Genomic DNA, 22,083 nt, shown 5'->3' with positions numbered 1-22,083 from the left:
AAAGCCGGTTCGTCCCTCCCGCGCCCCTGCATGGCTACCGAAGCCGGCACCCCTTCCTGTCTCCGATTTCCCCGAAGCGCGGGAAGGAAAGAGGCACCCAGGGCCCTCCCAAGGCTGTGGCTCTCTGGGCTGCTGCCCCGCTACACAGAAAAAAAGCAAGGTCTGGCGGGCCCGAGCACCCCGGCCTTCCTCCCCGCTAGGCGCACCTGTAGTCGGGGACCCCCACAGGCGCAGGCCGAGGCCCCGCAGCCCACCAGCGGCCCATCCCCAGCGCAGCGGGGGCGCAGGCGAGCCTCGCCCCGGGGTGGAGGTGGGGGGCTGCCGGCTGCTGATGCCCCGGGCTCCCCGCGGGGGCAACCTCACCTGCTTGCCCCGGTAGAACAGGCGCTGGCACTCGGGCCGTACGTCGAACAGCGCCCACACCCGCTCGCGCAGCTCCTCGATGGTGGCTTTGCGAGAAACGTCCTCGATGGTGCGCGTCTGGGAGCCGTCGATGGTGCGGACCTGGATCCACATCGCCGCCCGGGGAACAGGGGGACCGGCCCCCTTTGTCTGCCCCTGCGCTCCGGCAGCCGCGCCGCGCTGCGCCGCGCCCCGCCCGGCCCGCGCCGCCTCCCCCCCCTGGAGGTTCCGCTTCCCAGGTGCGGGCGAAGGCTGACGCTCCAGCCCGCGCGACCGCCCACCCCACCCCCACCGAGGTGGAAGGAAACCGGAACCCGCCCGAGGCTCCTAGCGCAGCCTCCGGCCTCACGAATAGGAAGGAGCCATGGCTCGGCCGCGCGGAGTGTTTACTTATAGAGATGTAGCTCCCACATGGAGGTCACGGCGCCAACCGGGATCTCGCGAGATCCACGCGAGGCTCCGCCTCACGCACGGCCCCGGGGCGCTAATATAGGAAGGGGCGGGGCCTTCGGAGCCGTTACTCGGAGCGGGGACGGGGGCGGGGGGACGAGGAAAGGCGGGGAGGGGGCAGCTTGCAGGGTCCAGCGCGCCCTGGGCCGCCGACTCGTCTCCACGCTGGCCACGGTCTGCCGAGGCCGAGGCTCTGTGGTGTCAAAAACAAGCTGAGGCTAACTACCTCTGACGCGCACTTGCTTGACTGAGAAATGGGGGGCACAGCCTACATTATCCGAGACATCGCACAAGGATGTGAGCCTGCCGCCGGGACGGCGCCCTCCACGCGGCTTGGCGGGGCCTTTCCCGGGACTCGTCGGCTTCGTGGGCACGCTTCCCGGGGAAACCTGCTTCCGGGGGCTTCGCACAGTCCCACCCACGCTTCCCGCCAGTGGAGCGGGATACTGGACGTGACCGAGGCAGCCTTTGGCCTCAGGGATTCTGGGTTTGCAGAACTATACACCTTCGAACAAAACATCCTAACATCCCAGGGGGGAAGACGCCCACCAACCAACCCACTCCAACATACACTCACACAGGGGGGTCCACCTAAAAATAAAAAGCAAAACAAACGTGTATCTTACATTCACCAATACCCTTAATGTGGATATTCCGTCCAGAACTAATTTAATTATTCCCATGGACGTATGAAGCGCAACTTTGTAACAAATCTATTAGTCCAAGATGGCCTAACAGGAAATTTCGTGTCGCTGTCAACTTCCTGGGGAGGGGGGCCGTGGAAATTGCTTCCAAATTAATTAAGTCTTTAGTAAATAAAACAAAATATACATCTGAGCAGATCTTGATCTGACCCACGAAGGGATCAACTATTTGGTTGTTTACAAGGTTATGCGAGCGTCTCGGGCGGTCGGAGTCTACGAAGAATGAGACACAATGAGTGGCCGAGTTCCATGGTATGCTGCAGTCCGAAGGCAGCATTGAGTGTTCGGCTCATGGGTTGAGAGTCACAAGAATTGTAATGTTTTTTCTGCTTAAACTGTAATCTTGAACAAATTGCTTGGATTTCCTCCACGGAAACTAGTGCGTATAAACACCTAGTGAGCGTTAGTTTCCTGCTAATCCCTTAGTAGTACACAATAAGGTATTATAGAGCTTTTGTTATTAAGAGAATTTAGGTAAATTGGGAATATTCAAACAAGGCAGGGTGCTTAAGCAAAGACTGGAAGTATGCATTTTTCACACAGAGGTTGACTACATTAAGAAGGGCAGTGTGTGAGCATTAGCATTCAAAGCCGACTTTTGTAGGCTTCCGGGGGAAACCTGGGCTTTTTAAATGGTGCATTGATGTGTTTAACTATTTAGAATGACAGTAGTATCGAAGGTTGCCTTAGGGGGGAAAAAAAGCAAGCTGTGGGAAGGTGAGAGAGACTGAAATTTAGCTAAGAGGCAACTGTTGTTCGTTTTGGAAAAATTAGAGACGGTGAGAAGAAAATGTTCTTGAGTGTTCTAGAAAACTGAGTTCCCGAAACGAGAAGAATTTGTGAACGTGAAGAATGTTGACAGTAATTCTCAGGGACGCAGACTAGAACATGATGCAAGCTGAATACCTGGAGTTCCATTTGCGTTCTCTTGCATTTGAAATCTCAAAAGTACCCAAGATGGAGATGTCTGCTACTTGAGAAAAACCTGTCTTTAAAAGGCTTGATGGAGACACCCATATTTTAGCGAATAGAGAAATAGGTGTTATCAATCGAGAGCAGAGTAAGGGATTGCTCTGGTTGGTGGTAATGTTATTATAACCTAGAGAGTTGGCCATGGCAGGGGAGGGGACATATGTAAAAATGTGTTGAACATTTATTGACTGTTTGTTTATATGTCATATTTTATATATGCTTACAATCACATAATTATATAGAGATCCTCCTTAGAAAAAGTAGGGTTTTATTTTTCTGCCAATTAATGGTCTAGATGAAAGCATAAATCCTGTCTCTGTTTTTTAGGCCTGATCTGTACAGAGATACAAAGGAAGTGTTTCTCCCCCCCCCCCCCCCCCACCGCCCCCTTTTTGGTTTTCAGTTTTTGGAGACAGGGTTTCTCTCTGTGTAGCCTTGGCTGCCCTGGATTCGCTTTGTAGACCAAGCTGGCCTAGAACTCACAGGAATCTGCCTGCTTCTGCCTCCCGAGTGCTGGCATTAAAGGCATGTGCCACCATGCCCTGCTTTCTTTACTCTCTTAATTAGGAACAAAGCCCAGTGTAAGACTTCGATCTGCCTAAAGGTTCTCCTTGCGTTTATTTTTCATTCTTTTTTTGCTTACTTTAGACTCTCACATAGTCCTGACTGACCCAAATTTATTGTGTATTGCTGGGATTTATACCCAATGCCACATTCACCTTGGAAAGCTCAATTTAAATTCCATGGGTTATACAGTTGATACCGACAAAGGATTAGTGGCTTTCTTGAAAGGCAGTGTTTGTTCATGCATATGTTTTGTGTATGTGTATGCATCGATAGTCTTCTACATGCGCCTGCCATTTGCACAAACAAGCTCATATGGCATTTATAAAATGTATGCATGTACACGTTACCCGAGTGTGTCTGTGTGTGTGTGTGTCTGTGTGTTTTCAGCACGACTTTAGTAAGGGTTTCACAAAAGGGTAAAACAAAACTGAACTGTTACGCTGCAGTTTCTGTGTTGTTAGTCTAGATAGAACAGTGAGGGTCTGGGGAAATGTTGAGCTTCAGGCAGTTCGTCCTAGGAGATGGTACATCACACACACACCCCGCCCCCAAGCCCCCCACCGCCACCTCTGTGTCAGGGCATATTTCTAAAGTGGCAAGTGTAGAATCTCACTATGAAGAAAAAAGGAGGGCTCTGCTGTGCCACAAACTTTGAAGGGAGAATGTTGAAACAAGCCTAAGACCTGATGCTAACCCAGAGGGATCCATTCAAAAGGCCTGTGGGACTGTAGCACCCAGTTCTATGCTTTTGCTTTCAAAAACAAAAACCAGGGTCGCAGTCTATTAGCCCCAGCTAATCTGGAACTGCATTGCTCCAAAAACTATTTTTATTCACCATTCTGAGTCCATAAAATGGGAGCAGGTACAAATTAGAGCAAGATTTTTTTTTTTTTTAAACTTCTTTGTAGCTGAAGATATCCCAGAATGGTTTTTTTTTAAGATTTATTTATTATGTATACAGTATGCGTCAGATCACATTATAGATGGTTGTGAGCCACCATGTGGTTGCTGGGAATTGAACTCAGGACCACTGGAAGAGCAGTCAGTGCTCTTAACCGCTGAGCCATCTCTCCAGGCCCCAATATCCTGGAACTTCTGATCCTCTTGCTTGTACTTGCCGTGCTGGGGGTTCAGGCATCTATCACCACACTCGGTTTTATGGAGTGCTGGGAACTGAACTCCAGATTTCCTACAGGTTAGGCAACCACTCCATTTAAGCTACATTCCCAACTCAAAACACAAAAATTTTTTTTTCGTTTTTTGGTTTTTCAAGTCAGGGTTTCTCTGTGTAGCCTTGTCAGTCCTGGACTCACTTTGTAGACCAGGCTGGCCTTGAACTCACAGAGATCCACCTGCCTCTGCCTCCCAAATGCTGGGATTACAGGAGTGAGCCACCGTGCCCGGCTCAAGACACAATTTTGTTTTTGTTTTTTTGAGACAGGGTTTCTCTGTGGAGCCCTGGCTGTCCTGTAGACCAGGCTGGCCTCAAATTTGTAGATCTGCCTGCCTCTGTCCACCCCACACCACCTCCGTCACCCCCACCCCCCCATCAGCGCCACCCCCACCCCACCCCCACACCCGCCCCGAGTCCTGGGATTAAAGATGTGTGCCACCATCGCCTGGCAGGACATGTTTTTACAAATGTGTGTGTGTGTGTGTGTGTGTGTTGTACACTTGAATAACACAGCACTCATGTGGAGATCAGACAACAACTTGCAGAAGTCCATTCTCTCCTTCCATAATTGGTTTCCAGGGATAGAACTTGGGTTATCAGGTTAGGCCACAAGTGAGTTTTTCTGTTGAGCCATCTTTCCATCCACAAAAGACAGATTTTTTTTTTTACTTTTCGAAATACACTCCATGAGGGTTGCAGTTATTCTGAATTATTCATGGACTCATGGCAGAAAAGTCCTGGGTTAGAAAGGTAATGTGTGTGGCCCAGGAACTAGGAATGTGGTTGGACAGTCAAGGGCTTGCCTATCATGAGGACTGGGGATCTACCCCAACACCACTGGGGGAATAAAGTGTGGTTGAAATCGATACATGTCATATATAACAGCAAATACCAAATGAAATTTAACTACAAATTAAATTAGGGGAGAGTGAGTGTGATGCAGCACCTTGTAAGATGTTGCACTCCATAAATTCAGCTCAGCAGCTTTCTCTAACAAAATATTCATAAAAGTTGTTCATGGGCCTGATGGTTTGTTTGGTCTGTAAGTAGGCAGGTTAGAGCCCCACCAGACTGCCACACACACTGTTTCCTTTGAAGCAGGAAGTGTAGCCAGGCCACTACTGGAAATGGCGATGACACAGAGGAAGCCTGAGCTCTTTTTCTCTTCTCTGAGGCCAGACCTAGGCCTGGCACAGATTTAAGAGAGGAACTGCATGCGGACTAGTGTTCAAGCAGTATCATCCCGGCATTGTCACTAAGGCATCCATTTCTGGGCGATTCTTACTAATCTTCCTAAAATACAATTTTAATATTAACATCTTTAAAAAATTAGTTAACAGCAAACTGTTACTTCTATAAGACTTTAGGGTATAGTCACATCTTTTTAAAAAAATTCTTCCTTTCATTTTCAGAGACAGGATTTCTCTGTGTAACCCTGGGTGTCCTGGAACTCACTTTGTAGACTAAGCTGCCCCCAAACTCAGAGATCTGTTTGCCTCTGCTTCCCAAGTGCTGGGATTAAAACTTATTTTTTTATTTATTTTCTGTCTATGAACATTTTGCCTTCATGTATGTCTGAGAACCAGATAAGTGCCCGGTGCCCTCAGAGGTCAGAAGCAGGTGTCAGATCCCTTGGAACTGGAGTCACCCTGTTGTAACCTGAGAGTAGTAACTGCTTTTTAGCCACCAAACCATCTCTCTAGCCCCTAATTTTATATTTTCAATTCATTTCTCTGATAATTTCATTGATATATACCATGTATTTGATCATTTACACCTCCGTTCCCTCCTCCAACTCCCTTGACGCACCCCCAACACATTCTTCTCCCAATTTCATGTCCTTTTTTTTATTATTATTGTGGTGGTGGTGGTGGTGGTGGTGGTGTGTTTGTGTGTTTGTGTGTGTGTGTGTGCGCGCGCGCCACACTGAGTGGATGGAGGTCAGAGGACAACTTTGTGGTTTTCTCCTTCCACATTTGAGTGGGTTCTGGGGATCCGACTCTGGTCTTCAGGCCTGCATCATTTCTGCAAGCTCCTTTACCAGCTGAGCCACTTCGACCAGCCCATTATTTTACTTTCTGTGCTTCTGTAATGAACACTTAGAACAAAACTAAGAAACAAGATGGTTTTGTTATGATCCCAAGTGTGGGATGGGGAACGGTCTTGTGAGAGAACAGGTGAGGCTAATCCACTAGAAGGCAAACCACCTCTTGTGGGAGCTTGATTGTTGCCAGCTGAAAAGATCTGTGAACAGACTCTGAGAGGAGATATATAAGTGAGCCAGAAACAAGAGGCGGGGCTTTTGGAGACTTGGGATAGTTTTGGCTATTCATCGCTCCACTTCAGGACACTCCTAGAGAGAACCGCTCGAGGGAAGGCTTCAGGACTCTGGGTTCCTGCCGAGGTTCCAGGTTCTGGTTACTCCAGGTTCCAGCAGAAGAAATCCTGCTGATTATGCCAGGAGAATTGTTCCTTGGAACTGATATCCTTACGGTTTTGTTATTGTGTTCTTTAATCCTCTTTTTCTATTCTTTAGGTTAGTTGGGTTATTAAAAACGTACGCTCGGTTAATAAGTTCGTAATAAAATCTATTTGTTAAGAAATTTGAGCCTACAAGATGGAGGCACTCTTGCTCAATGTCCTGACATCAGAATGTGCTGACATCAGAAGCAAGTACCTCTGTGTAACCAGCATCACCGCGGGAGCAGGTTCCTCTGCACCAATCAGGAGCAGGGAACAAAAAGTCTGAAAGGACAAGATAAGCCTTTGACAGGCCATAAAAACCCATGCTCCATGTAGCTCAGCAGTTGCTGGTCTCCAATGTCCCTCAATGCACACAAGTGACACACAGTAGCAACAAGGGACCAGTCCTTCTGGTGACCAGGTCTCCTATTAAGGTCTCCTGCCTCTGGACTGCCACTGACATTAGTGACCATTGAGGCTCTGGCACCCTGGTTGGCCTGGCTGAACATAACCAAAACTGACCAGCTAGCCCCTGTTGCTCTCAAGGAATATCAAATCCTTGAGAGGAGCAGGTACTGCAGAGCCAACACCCACTCACTGTCCCACCCCGGCAAGTGGGTATGGATGTGGTAGCTTGCTGTCCGTGTGCAGACTTATAACCCACTTGTGTCACCTCTGCCTGCTGTCTGCGAGGGAACGCTTTTTCAAATATCCACAGCCTCACTTAGAGCTAAGTGTGAGGTCATTAGTTATTTTTTTAAGTTCTTACCTCTCCCCTTATGTGAGAACAATAAACCTGTCTTTATTAAACAAACAAACAAACAAACAAACACCACACCCACCTGTCTGCCTCTCTGTAACAGGTTGTGTTTAAGATAGCTTCATTCCCAGATCTTACACTCCTATAACAGGGACAACAGTAATATTGAATTAGCACCCCATCTTAGTACCCTTATGTAACATTAATTGTCTCATTAGAGCCTTTCTCTCCATATGTAATCATAGCAGGAGCTAGGTTTTCAAAACATAAATTTCAATATATTAATATGTAAATAGAGGGCACAAATAAGTCCACATCAGGTTTCTTTTTTGCATATGTGAGCCTCGTTTTTAATAATATTTTTTATTTTTACACACATTTATATTATTGCACATATATAAAATAAGCTACATACAGCAAGAAGAACCATGAAACAATCAGGAATTATATTAATGTTGCATTCGTAGTGTTTGGTTATTTGTATTTGGCAACCTTGAAAACTTTTTCCCATCTTGGTGAGTCTAAAATTCTGAGTGTAAATCAATATCTATCATATCTCATCTCTATCAACTTAAAACATCTACCTAGATCTAAAAACATCTTAACCTGTAACCAACTGAGCTTAATTGTGAAACTAAACTATTTGGTCTTCAACCCCATCAGAGACTTGAGAAGGAATAAAATTAATTACCTGAGTAAACAGGAAGTGCTGGTTAGCAGTTTCCAATGACAGCTTCTGTCACTGAAAAAAAAAAATGACAGAGACAGATTTTGCTGCCTGAACCCGAAACTCTCTAGAATGTTGGAGCATCATCTTCAGCCTTCTAACCCAATATATATGACAGACATATTTGTGAGGCAAGAGCTATTGAGGACTTGTTTACCCTGTCTTGGCAGAGCTTGGCCATCAACTCTGCCTGCATCCAAACTTGCCTACTCTTAGGCAGAATTTTGTCAGTGGTCAAAACAAGGACATTTTTCCCAGTGGCTGGTTTGCCACATTTGAATCCATCTCCATAAGTAGGTTCATTGATGCTCATCATCTTCTTTGCGGTAGGCTGGGTGTTGCCAGGAGTTAACCTGTATTATTGTCAAAGAATCCTCAAAATAATAAAAACATCTTTAAATACCATATTCTGTAGGACTCTGAGATGTTTGAAGACCTTATCTAACTATTTTACCTAATCTGTCTATAGAATCATACCTATCTGTTATACCTAGGATGTATATTCTTGTGACATGAATAGACTAGTAATTTACCATGATTTGATCAACTAACAATTAACTTGTATTACTTAATTATCCTAAGCAGCCTGCCGTAGCACTTTCAAAGTATTGGAAGTAAACCTTGTGTTCTACTTGAGTGATATGGGGACAATGCCTCATATTAGAATAGAAATATAAATAATGTGTATAAAGAATAATCTTAAATTTGAATCCGCAACAGATTTCTAACATCATTCCAGGACTGTCTGGCATTACTGCGCTTTTTGACATTTGTTTCACATGTGTGTTATAGCACACAGGTGGGAGTCAGAGGGGGGCAATCCTTCCTCCCCACCTGGAGTTAGCTCTTCCTTTCCAATACGTGGGTCAGGGGTATCAGACTTGGATCAACAACCCTGGTGGCAAGCAAGCCTCTCACACTCCGCAACTTCTGACAAGGACACGCTCTCTGCCACACCACACTGACACTCTCTGAATTTATTTTTGCAATTTTTGACAATTAAAACCTATTTGGGAGACTTGCTGGCATTAGATAATATGTATGTCAGTTTCTTTTTTTAAAGATGTATTTATTATTTATATATTCTGCCCACATATGTGCCTATACCCCAGAAGAGGACATCAGATGGTTGTGAGCCACCATGTATGTGGTTGCTGGGAATTGAACTCAGGACCCCCTGGAAGAACAGACAGTGCTCTTAACCTCTGAGCCATCTCTCCAGCCCATGTATATCAGTTTCAAGCAACTTTATTCCCTCAGTGGTGTTGGGGGTGGACTCCAAGTCCTTATGGTAGGCCAGGGCTCTACTGTCAAGGTGCATCCCTCCCCATCAGACCACATTCCCTTACTAACCCATGTTGTTTTCCCATGAATAATTCAGAATAATTGCAATGCTTAACGAGTATATTTTGGATGCACCACCCTTTTATTTATTTGCTTGTTTGTTTTTATTTTTTCAAGATAAAATTTCTCTGTGTACCCCTGGCTGTCCTGGGCTTGCTTTGTAGATCAGGCTAGCCTCAAACTCAGATTTGCCTACCTATGGCACCTTAAGTGCTGGGATTAAAGATATGCAACACCTTGTCTGTCATGACCCTCTTTTTAACAAGATCTATGAGCTGTGTGTGTGTGTGTGTGTGTGTGTGTGTGTGTGTGTGTATACACGTATGGCTGCAGAGTGGGTAAACAGGCTTACATCCAGGTTTGTACAGCTGTAGTAGAGATAACATTTTCTTCTCCTTTGTTCTAATACCAGACCTAGCTCTTATGCCTTCGTGCATGTACTTAGCTCCTTGACTTCCAGAGTTCTTGGACGCGTATGGCAGGAACTCTAGGGTCCTGCTGACTCATCTGGAACCAGCGGATAAGGAACTACAGCGGTACTATCATGGGTCAAAGATGACTGAAGAGAGACAGGAACCAGGATGGGATCAGCAAGACATTTCTTCCTATCCTTCCTTCTCAGGTGGCTGCTCTGGAGAGGGCCCCTGCACCTTATGCAGCATGGCGCTCAGCTTGGCAACATTTATTCCCTTTCCCCAGCTCCACTTCTTTTTCTTTCCTCTTGCTTCCTTGGGACTGTGCCTCCCCCATCATACAAATCACCGTAGATGATTTGTCCCTGTTTGGTGGCAGCAGCAGGGAAAATTGAAGTTAAGAAAATGGATTCAGGAATTAGTTCTTAAAAAGCAAACTTTCAGGATGGGATTTCAGTTCCCTTCATGGCGGAAGGCAATAGGCAGTTTACTGTTGATGGTGAGCCCTTTATAACCCCTCAGGGACACCACACTTGATTGGCCCGTGCTTAGTTGGGGAGGAGAGTCAAGGCACTAGGAGATCAGTATGTAGGAAATAATAATCATACCACTTGTGAGATGGGTGGCTGCTTTTGTAAATCTTATAAAAACAGTACTCTCTGGAAACTAAATCTCAATAGCAGTCAGGTCTGGAGAGGGGGGAAGGCTTGAAAACCCACATTCTAATGATAAAGATAATAGTGACGGACAAAGCACATCTACATCTTGAATGAATATACCATACCAAAGCTAACATCTGGCTGGTGAGAAGGGCATTTAGACCTGGGGTGATAATGTTTAATAGAACAAAACTAAGAATACTGAACTGGCTGGACATGGTGGCGCATGCCTTCAATCCCAGCATTCGGGAGGCAGAGGCAGGGGGATCGCTGTGAGTTCTAGGGCAGCCTGGTCTACAAAGGGAGTATAGGACAGCCAAGGCTACACAGAGAAACCCTGTCTCAACAAACAAACAAACAAACAAATAAACAAACAAGAATGCTGAACTGGAGATGTCCTTGAATGTTTCTGGGCTAATGAATTTTCTCTGCTCCCTGTCATCAATGGAGAGCAGAGCCCCCTTACCTTGAGATCATGAACCTCAACTGAAGCAGGCACTCAAAAGGATAATAATCATACTATTCAAAACTTCCTCCACCCAGTTTGGATTTTTGGGGTTTGTTTTGTGTGTGCCTTTTTTTTTTTTAGAAAAAATTTCTTAACATAGCCCTGACTATCCTGAAACTCTGTAAATCAAGCTGGTCTCGAACTTAGAGACCTCCCTGCCTCTGCCTTCTGAGTGCTGGGATTAAACATGTGCACCACCACTTCCCAGCTCCAAATCTGACTCTTTTCAGGCCAATAACCTGAATCAGTACAATACAGCCTGAAAGGGAAGATGCAGACTCTGCCAGGGTGTAGGGGGGAGGAGGGAAAATGGGGGGGGGGAATAGCTTACCTATAAAACAACGAATCTGGCAATTATGTATGACAGAAATCAGAAGTGGGGGGGAGTGGATTTTGAGAATGGCAGATTTGGGGAGATCACAGCACTGGAAAGGGGAGAGTTCACTGGTAAGTGATCATCCCCATGACTAAGGACTCAGTGTTGTAGGACCTAGAGCTTCTTCAAGCATGATTTCTAGTTGGCTCCTTGACATTTGAATGTGACAGTGGCTTAGGGTCTGTGAACTAAAGTTATCAGACATCTTGACATTACACTGAGCAAATGGGATCTTGTAGGCTTTGAACTTTTTCTTTTCTTTTTCATATTTATTTATTTATTTTTATTTTTGTTTTATTTTTTACATATACATTTATATTGTTATCCATATATACAATAGATTACCTATAGCAAGAAGAACCATGGCACAATCAGGAATTATATAAATGTTACATTCTTAGTGTTTTGGCTATTTGTATTTGACAGCCTTGAAGAAAACATCTTTCCTTTCTTCGTGCGTCTAAACTTCTGAATGTAAATCAATCTCCATTACATATTGTCATTATTAACTTAAAACACCTATCTAGACCTAAAAACATCTTAACGCCTAAACAATTAAGCTTCATTGTAAAACTAAGCTACCTGGTCTTCAACTCCATCAGAGACTTGAGAAAGAATAAATTTGATTACCTGAGTATGCTGGGAACACAGGTTAGTAGCTTTATGAATGAGAAGATGACAGACGCAGTTTTCTACCTGAACAGTCACCCAAAACTCTATAATGTTGGAGAATCTTCTTCACCCTTCTGGCCCAATATATCTGACAGACACATTTGTGGGACAGAAACTATTGATGCCTTGCTTACCCTGTCTTGGCAGAGTTTGGCCTTCGACTTTGCCTGCATCCCAGCGTGCCCTTCTTTTAGGCAGAATTCTGTCTGTGGTAGAAACGAGGACCTTTTGCCCAGTGGCTTGTTTGCCACATTTGAAGCCATCTCCATAAGGAGATTCTTTGATGCTCATTGTCCTCTTTGAGGTAGGCTGGGTGTTGCCAGGAGTTAACCTGTCTCATTGTCAACGAATCTTTAAAGTAATAAACACATTTTAAAATGCCATATTCTGCATGTCTCTGGGCTTTTTTGAATACCTTATCTTTCTGTGAAGTCATATCTATCCGCTGTACCTAAGATGTATGTTCTTGTGCTAAAAGTAGGCTAGCAATTGACATGACCATGATTTAACCTACTAACATTTAATTTGTATGACTTATTTCTCCTAAGCAGCTTGCTGTAGCACTTCCAAAGCACTGGAAGCAAGCTTTGTATTATAATTGAGTTGTATGGGTACCATACCTCATATTAGAGTAGAAAAAAAATATGTGTGTTTGAACTTTTTCAAACCCACTTTATCTGAGGTTCTTTAATGTTTACACCTCCCCTCCAATTCACCCTAGATAGAAGATAAAAGAGGTTAATGGAAACAGAAGTAGACCTTTTTAGACTCAGTTCCTTGGAGCAACTCCACTGGCAGAGTTGGCAGGATTCCAACAGACCTGTTAAATAGTAAACCAGCATCAACGAAGGCGACTGCAAACGCAGCTTCTGGAACCTGGAGCAGCGGCCCGAACCCGGAACCACGAAGCATTTGCTGGAGCAATTCTCTCTAGGAGTGTCTTAAAGTGGAGTGATGAACAGCCAAGACCAAAACAACCCACCTCTTGTTTTGGGCTCTCACAGTCCATACTAGGATGTTCATCGGTTGGCAAAGACCACGGCCCCACAAGAGGTGGTGCCTTTCCCGGTGAACAAACATCACCTGTTCTCTCACAAGTCACTGCACACCCTTACACAAGTCTGTTTCACAATCCCACACTTGGGATCAAAACAAAAACATGTTTATATCCACTACAGGACCTAGGTCAGGGAAGCAGCGACATTAGAATGGATTTACCTAAAAATTCATTGCTGTGCTCCCTTGGAAGGGACAAAGGACATTTCCATCCTTACAACAGTATGAAACATTCTACTGCTAGGTATATTAGTTTATTTAAAACACTAGGGATGCCTTTTTTTTTTTTTTTCCTACAAGCTTGCCGTACAGATGTGGCCATAGAATTGGGCTGCCCTAATATCCACAGGATGACAGGTCCCAAGAATGACAGGGACCAGTGTCAAGATGTAATTTTGAGAGAAGCCAAATAACTGTAATTATTACAACTGCATCAGTGCCAGAGTAGCAATTAGTGTTCTTTGATCAGCACAGATCTGCGCCTATTTTAGCGGAAAGGCAGATGGAAAACTGACCAGGGTGATGCTTGATTCGTAAGGTGGAAGAAAATTAAGAGGTGGCACGCAGGGGCTGGAGAGATGGCTCAGAGGTTAAGAGCACTGGCTGCTCTTCCATAGGTCCTGAGTTCAATTCCTAGCAACCACATGGTGGCTCACAACCGTCTGTAATGTGATCTGATGCCCTCTTCTGGACTGCAGGTATACATACAGGCAAACACTGTAAATATAATAATAAATACATCTCAAAAAAAAAAAAAAAAAAGGTGGCACGCAGAAGGCTGATATGAGCATTGCAGTGGGGACAGCGTCTGGTGTCAAAAGCTAAACTGAGCCACACACCTAGAGTCCACTGAACAAGTGAGAGACCGTTCCAAGTAAATACTCTGACCTTTCCTAAATGGACTCCAGGTATCAGCAAAAATAACTACTAGATTTTGTCTACTTGTGCTAGGGTTAGTCTCCTAGTCTTTGAATTTGGAGTAAGTGGAAAAGATCTTGAGCTATGGATGAAGGACTCAGTGCCCACAGCCACCACGGATGGGCTTGTATCCTAAAGGTTCCACAACTCCCCAAAACAATGCCACTGGCTGGGGACCAAGTGTTCAAACCCTTGAGTTTGTGAAGACAATTCACATCCTCCCTTTGTAAACTATAGCCAGATCTGTGAGTATACAGTGTTGTATCTTTTCCTCTTCTTCACCTTCAATGTCGCTTTTCCCTCACTCTTGACTCCTTGTTACTGAATTTCCAATGAACTAGCACCAAGATTGCTTTGTGTTCTGTTTTCTTGGAAATCACAGCTTAGAAAATGATTTTCACATCCTCTTTACTCAACTAGATAGATTTATAAAGTGAACATAAATGTGTAGGCAAGCAGAAATCATTTTTGGAAGATAGCTTCTCTCCACTGTTTATACAAATATTAATAAAATGAAGTAAAAATGAAATAGATTGCTGTTGAAAGTTACCTAGAGTGATAGACATTTTGAGTACCTGTATATCACTGCTATTTTTATTCATACTTATCTTTAGTAAGTGTCAGCAAGCCAGTGTTCATAACATTCTTTTCACGGTAACAAATAGTAAATACCCAAATTTCTGCACCAGAATTGACTTATAATTATAATTCATCTTTTGACTTGGAAATGGTTTAAGGAGACTGTTGTCTTACCTACTGTGTTCCATTGCTAGGCCAAGTCAACTCATTTGGCCAAGTCATTTCACTTGAGGCTGGCTTATAGTTTCAGAGGGCTAGCCCATGTTCATCATGGCAGGAAGCACGGAGGCACACAGAGCTTACATCCTGAAACCTCAAAGCCCACCCCCATAGTGACACATTCTCCAAGAAGGCCACATCTTCTAATCCTTCCCAAATAGTTCGACTAACTAAGGACCAGCCATTAAACATACCAGCCTATAGGGCCATTTCCGTTCACACGACCACAGATAGCAATGGCAACGGTTATGTTGTTGAACTAGTTTAGCAGCCAACTTGTGAAATTCTGAGTTTAGCCCTTAAACTTCAGAGGTGACAGGCATGTTATAAGGCCTGGATCAAAGTCCTGGATTTTCAAGAAAACAAGAACCGAAGGCTCTCCTTGAAAGTATGAGATTTCCGGAATCATTCTGCCTTGTTTTTGAGGCAAGTTCTCACTGGGTAGCTTAGCGTGGCTTCAAACTCCAGATCCCTTTGATTCAGCTCCCCAAGGGATGCGATTACAACGGTGCACCACGAGGCTCAGCTGATTCCCAGTTTTAACAAATTTTCAATCAGTTAACCTTCAAGGAGCCGCTGCTTTTAATTTAATTCTTTTATTTTCAATGAGCAACAATCGCGCCTCAGATGAACCTCATTGGCTACAATACTGCCACTGTACAAAGTTTAATTCTTTTATATTCTCTTAGATGTAATTCTCCAAACTTGCCAAGTACTTTTATTTCTCTGTTCAATAATTATTTTCAATTTTACTTTTTCATGATGTACTGTGTAGAACAAAGATAGAAGATGTACATACCAGTAATATGATTTCCTCAGGAGGAAGGCCTGAGAAAAGTCCTATAGGCTCAAAAGCAGTGTTGGATGACTTTAGTAAGCCACCCAGTGGCTCCAGATATCCCAAACGGACTTCAAAAAAATGGGTTATATTGAGAATTTCTCTTATAGCTGTCATTCTATAGAGAGGGGATTTGCTAAAGGATATATATATATTGGTTGGCACAATCAAGGAATGAAAGGCTTTGAGAATCTGGATGGGGGTGGGTATGGGAGGTTGTTGTGATAAAATAGACTGATGGGCTAAGCTTTGAAGACCATGACATGTTATTTGGATTTCTGTTTTGTTTTGTTTTGTTTTAGCATGACTGTTTGCTATTCCAACTGCACTTAATTCCATAGAATCATAAGAGAGAGAGAGAGAGAGAGAGATAACTTGAAATCTTGTTTGAACTTTGGAACAGAAAGAGGTTCTGCAAGAAACTTGAGACTCCAGCTAGAATTGGTCAAGTCGAGGACACAGTGGGCCAAAGTATGAAGATGGAGCCAAGGTGATAACCCACTATACTATGATTCACTGATGCATACCCCTGAGCCTGGAACTGAAACAGGATCTCTTCCAGGTCATCCAAGCAGGAGGAGGCAGAAAGCTACTCACCGCTTAGGAGGCAGACAAATCTGTCCATGTAACTTCCTGTTTCCTTAGGTAGCATCACCTTACTCAGGAACATTCTGAGAGTCTTTCTAGCACTGCCTTTCAATACTGTCAGTTGATTTTGTTCTCTAATAAATCTCGCTTTTCCTGATTCTCAACTCAGCCTGTAATCTCAACCTCTATCTTTGGGCCACCTGATAGCAATCTGTCCTGACATCTTTCAAATGTAAGACTTTTTCTATCAAATAATGACTTAATTGGTTTATCTGATTTCTTGATACTTTACGTTAGTCCCTGAGTCTAAGGAGTATGACATTACAGAATAGAATTCAGAGCCCTAAGAGCTAGCTCCTTTGGGGTCCACTCAATCTTCTGAGGTTGGAATGGAAATACAAACATCATTTTTCAAAGATGCTGGGGACAGCTGATACTCTGGGAAGCTAAATCTATCTGTATTCACCCAGAAGAAATTTAAGCACAAGTCAGTAAAAGGCTCTGAAATGACAATTCATGACTATCCAATACTGTGACTGGGAGTGGGGATGTGAGTTTGGGGTTACAAACTGATTGTGTTTCTAACAGTCTTCAGTTGAGGAGCCATGGAAGATAATGTCTCAGCTCCTGGACATCCAACAGCCATTTTCATAATGGGGTCATGGGGTACATTCATAGGAGCTGTCATTGCTCTCTGCTGGAGAAAGGGTTTACCTTCTAGAGCCTTACCAGCTCTCCTTGGGTGGGGGTCACTACAATCCTTGACTGAGACCCAGCCTCAAGACAGGAGTGTATGACAACCTTCTTAGGTCACCAAGCTTGATTCTTCCAAGATGAATAAGCTTCTAAGCAAGGCTATAGGTAGGGTCCACACATAGTTGAACCAGATGGGGACTATGTGTGTGGGAGGGTTCACGTGTATGTCCAGACTCTCCTGCCAGTAACTGTCACCCTCAAGCATGACACCCTGTCAGACCTGTCTCTTATGCAGACTGCACTGTTCTTCTTTTACTTCTAAGATACTTTCTTAAAAACTGATGTGCAGGCTTTGAAAATTTTCAAACCTACTTTATTTGGGGTTCTTTAAAGCTTATACCTCCCTTCTAACCCACCTACCCTAGATAGAAGAGAAAAGAGGCTAATGGGAACAGAAGTAAACCATTTCAGATTCAGTTCCTTGGAGTGACTCCACTCTTTATAGTCAGGATTTCAGCAGATCCATTAAACAGCAAATCAGCAATTCAGCAAAGGTGACTGCAACTGTACCAGCTGAAACCCAGAGAAGCAGCCGGAATGGAACCGTCAACAACTCCCTCTTTGAACTGGGAAAAGTGGTGGCTGCACTAAACCAGGCCCTGCCACCGTCAGATTCCGGATTCCATACCGGGACAGCCAGCTCACTTGCTTACTGCAGGACTCTCTGGGTAGCTCAGCTCATAGCATCCTCATTACCAACATTGCTCCTGAAAGACGTTTTTACCTGCATATAATCTTAGCATTGAACATTGCACTAAGTCCAAGGAGGTGATTAGCCTTTTGCCAGTGAGAGCCTACAGCCTCATGACTGCTGGGCCCATCAGAGGCAAAGAAAGCCAAAGGCTCTGAAGAAGAATCAACTGGGAGCCCTGAGTCTGCAGCGGCTCCAGCCTCTGCCTCCCAGAAACCAAGCCTCTTACAGAAGCTAAGCAACATGGATCCAGCCATGTTGGAGAACCTCCTGAGTTTGGATCGTTTGCTGGGCTCCCTGGGGAGCCAAGGAACACCTCTACTGAGTACCCCAAAGCGAGAGAGAATGGTACTCGTGAAGACAGTAGAGGGAAAGAACTTGGAGACTGAGAGGCTTAAGATGACGCAGAAAGAACTAGAGGCCAAAGTGCTGGTCCAGGGGGCACTGGATCCAAAGGAGAAAGAGAACGCGCTCTCTCGATCCATCAGCCCCCTCCTTAGTACAAGCCCAAAGCCCTTAAAAGGGAGCTGTGGCGATGCCCCTGCAACTGACCCAGAAGCAGGCAGCATCCTCAAAAACGGATATCCACATTCTGGAGAGAGGGCCACAGAAGGAAGCTGGAGCCATCAAATGTATCAGAGGCTGTGGGAAAGGCTGAGGACTGCTCGGAGCTACAAGTTAGCCCAGAGTTACCGGCACATGGGCGAGAAAAAAAAAAAAAAAAAAAAAAAAAAAAAAAAAAAAAAAGGATCTGCTGAATGAAAGCTCCCTTCAGAATCTGTGCAGCCTGCGTCACATTGGACAGAAGACGGCCCGACTCATGGCGGGTGAGAGGAAGCTCCATGGCCCCTACAGTGAGGTGGAGGACTTGGTCCGGGTGGGTGGATGGCATCTCGGGGAAGTAGGTGGAGTCTTTACCCAAGGTGAACCTCTTGAGCTTGGCTGCCAGCAGCACTGTGATCCCTCCTGACCACCAGCTCTTACCACACTGGCTTTTTCTTTTAAAATCCTTGTATAAAAACATTGTTTACAGTTTTTATTCCAAAATAATAATAATAATGTCCAAGAATGTCACCTTCTATTGTCCTTTTGACCTACAAAGAAAAGTGCATTATGACGTATGGCGCTGTACTACAGAGCTGCCCCTGGGCAGTACTTGGTAATAGTGGCTAATGTTTGATAGTAACAATGTCAGCTTGGCTCTATTAAGTGTTTGGGTGTCAATTAATGAAGTTTGCAACCAATTATTGCCAGATTGTCTCAGACCGCCAGCTCCCAAGTATGAAATGAAGATCTTTTATTAATTATTAAAGATTGGCCTTAGCTTAGGCTTGCTTTCCAACTAGCTCTTAAATTGTCCCATTTATTTTAATCCATGTTCTGTGAGGCTGGATCATCTGGGCTAAATGATAGCCCTAAATTTCTCCAGTGACAGATTATGCTGGGGTTATGCTCCAAAACAAAACAAAACAACACTAAACTTAATAACTGCTGATCATGGGGACTTACATTATATTGGGGAAAGTAATGTTACTTTTATGTAAATGTATCAAATGTTTTTGAGACCAATGTTAATACCCTCAAAAGACTTTGTACATACTTACTATTGAGATTTCAACTCACTGAGCAATGCTGTTGGTTCAAAACTCCTTGTTTTCCTAGATGCTACCCCTAATTAGCCCTCTAATTGTGTTGTTTTATTTTGACACTTGTCCCTTTTTGCTAGAATCACTACCAGTCAGGCCATGGTACTTTACCAGACTCCTAGATCCCTTTGAAATAGACGATGAATTTCTTAAAGTTCATGACGACACTTCTCCATTAAAAAATAAAACTGGAGCTGGTGGAAGAACCTCACTGTTTGAGGCCACAGTCCTCCTGGTCCAGATAACTATTCTGAGCTGGGTGTTAGGTGTAGGACTCCCTCTCCCCAGCAGGGCCTCCAGCTCTCTGCCTGACTCCATCTGGAGAGTCTTTAGATACAGATGCTCCTAACCACACTTGATATATGGCCCTTGACACAGATCCCTGCTAGCTCTCCCCTCCCTGTGGCCAATAGGATAATTAGGTACTGTGTTCCCGTTCATATGTTAGGAGTGTGCTGCCAAATGCAAAACAAGCACCATAAAAGTGCCTGGTTTCAACCAATTATGAATGCCTATCCTGGAAGGCCCCAGCTGCTCCCCAAGAGCTATATAGCCTTTGTTCTCCCTGATGAAAGTTGAACTACCTCCTGAAGCAGTTCCTGGAGTGGAGTGTTCGATCTCTGTCATCCTTACAGACGTCCAGGCCTTGTGTCTCATCTTCTGCTCTGGCCTTGGTGGGCTGGTGGCCAACAGCCCCCCAGGGAGGAGGAGAACCACACCTGATGTTGGGGTTTTGAAAAGGATTGTAGTGAAGAAGGGAGGTAGAGGCAATAAAATAGATTAAAAAAAAAAAAAAAAAAAAAAGAGCGCCTACAAGTGGTGCCCAGAATGTAGGGCATGGAATAATAGAAAATTTGGTTTCTAATGCATTAGAGGAGACAGCAGGGTAGGAATAAATACACTGTTTCAGGATGTCAGCAAAAGGTTTACTGCAGCTTCTGCCACTGGCTTCTCTCCCACTCACTTTGCTCCCAGATTTCTTCCTCTTTGTCTTCGTCCTGCATTCCATTTTCAAAAAGCTTAGGAGAATGGTGGAACAATTAGAGGAGTTGCCAGTGAATATGGAGGTATGGAGGGGTCTGAGAAACAAGCAAACAAACAAACAAAGATGACACATGAAAACCAAGATGTACTCAGTTCTCTCAGTTTTTGAAAGGATTGCAGGGTTGGCTGTGTAACTAGAGAGTTTGTGGGTAAAGATGGAAGCGCGGGCTGGAGAGATGGCTCAGAGGTTAAGGGCACTGGCTGCTCCTCCAAAGGTCCTGAGTTCAATTTCCAGCAACCACAGGGTGGCTCACAATCATCTATAATGTCACCTGATGCCCTCTTCTGGCCTGCAGGTGTGCAGGCAGAGCACTGTATATATAATAATAAATATATGATAATAAATAAATCTTTTTTTAAAAAGATGGAAGCGCTTGGGAAGGGAATAGATAGTGCCCCTGGAAAAGGGAGAACAAAGGGATTCAGATCTGACTCTGAGAGAGGGAGAGTCCCCACAATTGCCACTCTGCCCTGCTCCACACACTTTCAGGATCTGGGGAGCCCAGAGGAACAGAAAGAAGGACATACAGGGCAAAATGGCTAAAGAGAAACAGCCTGTTTTAAGAGAAAGGGTTAGTCTTGAGCACACTGAGCTGCCAGAGTAGCAGCAGCCTTGGGTTACAAGATTACCACTATTCCCTTTCCCAGTAGCCCCCCAAAACCCTTTGATGTCAAAATGCTCACTGCTTCAATTGCGGTAAATTGGGTCATTTGAAAAGAAATTGTGACTAAGCCTCTAAAAACCTCAGAGTTGAAATGGCCAGTGCATTAACTCTGAGAAGTACAGTAAGTCCAGAGATATGAGCGGGCCATTTCTGGCAGCACTGAGCTCTTTGTCAGAGTGCTTCTTGGGTTTTGTAGGCGCTGTGGTAAAGGGCATCACTGGACTAGTGAATGCAGGTCCAAGGGACATATGAGGTAACCTCTTGCTGTTAGGAGGCAGCTTTGGAGTCCTAGCTCAAAGCTCAACAGCAAAAGTACAAGTCAACAAGTCATTCCAGACAAGAGCAGCTTGTTATCAGGTTATAGAAAAAAACAAAAACAAAAAACCCACTGATTTGAAAAGTGTTTGGTTTGTTGATAGTCTCCTTTTAAGAAACAAGAAGTTAGGGCGGGGGAGATGGCTCAGTAGTTAAGAGCACTGCCTGCTCTTCTAAAGGTCCTGAGTTCAATTTTCGACAACCATATGGTGGCTCACAACCATCTACAATGAGATCTGGTGCCCTCTTCTGGCATGCAGGCAAAACACTGTATAATTAATAAAAGAAAGAAACAAAGAAAGAAACAAGAAGTCTTATTGATATTAGAGAAAAAAACCCAATATTTTATTTTATTTTTTTACTAAAAGGGGGAAATGTAGTGGAAGTTTTGGCACCTTTAAAAACTCAGTTATGTTATATAAACATGTTTTTGTTTTAATCCCACGCTGCTTTAGATTGTCCATGACAACAAATTATTTGCCTTGTGCGGGCTCTTAGAGGGGCATGATCTTTGCCAACTGCAGACAGTTTAATTCGGGGGACTCTGAGAAAGAAGGCTGCGGCATGTGTTGTCCCT

General features: G+C 44.4%; 1 protein-coding gene, 1 non-coding gene and 1 pseudogene across 2 annotated transcripts in view; 1 reads left to right on the top strand and 2 right to left on the bottom strand.

The window, feature by feature from the left end:
• Nucleotides 1–586, bottom strand: part of Uhrf2 (ubiquitin like with PHD and ring finger domains 2) — a 67,152-nt gene extending 66,566 nt beyond the window's left edge. The window contains exon 1 of the mRNA XM_051146326.1: nucleotides 364–586. Within this exon, the coding sequence (XP_051002283.1) occupies nucleotides 364–516 (153 nt within the window). The 5' untranslated portion in view covers nucleotides 517–586. The remainder of the gene's footprint in view (nucleotides 1–363) is intronic.
• Nucleotides 587–1,106: 520 nt separating this feature from the next.
• On the top strand, nucleotides 1,107–19,604 carry LOC127189868 (kinesin-like protein KIF22; annotated as a pseudogene).
• Nucleotides 15,490–15,630, bottom strand: LOC127190239 (U4 spliceosomal RNA). The gene has a single exon (XR_007830737.1). It is a non-coding gene; the product is annotated as a U4 spliceosomal RNA (small nuclear RNA).
• Nucleotides 19,605–22,083: the final 2,479 nt, after the last annotated feature.

Source organism: Acomys russatus, chromosome 5, assembly GCF_903995435.1.
Source record: "Acomys russatus chromosome 5, mAcoRus1.1, whole genome shotgun sequence".
Classification (NCBI taxonomy): domain Eukaryota; kingdom Metazoa; phylum Chordata; class Mammalia; order Rodentia; family Muridae; genus Acomys; species Acomys russatus.
Note: the sequence above shows the minus strand (reverse complement) of the source record. Positions and strands in the feature narration are given on the sequence as shown.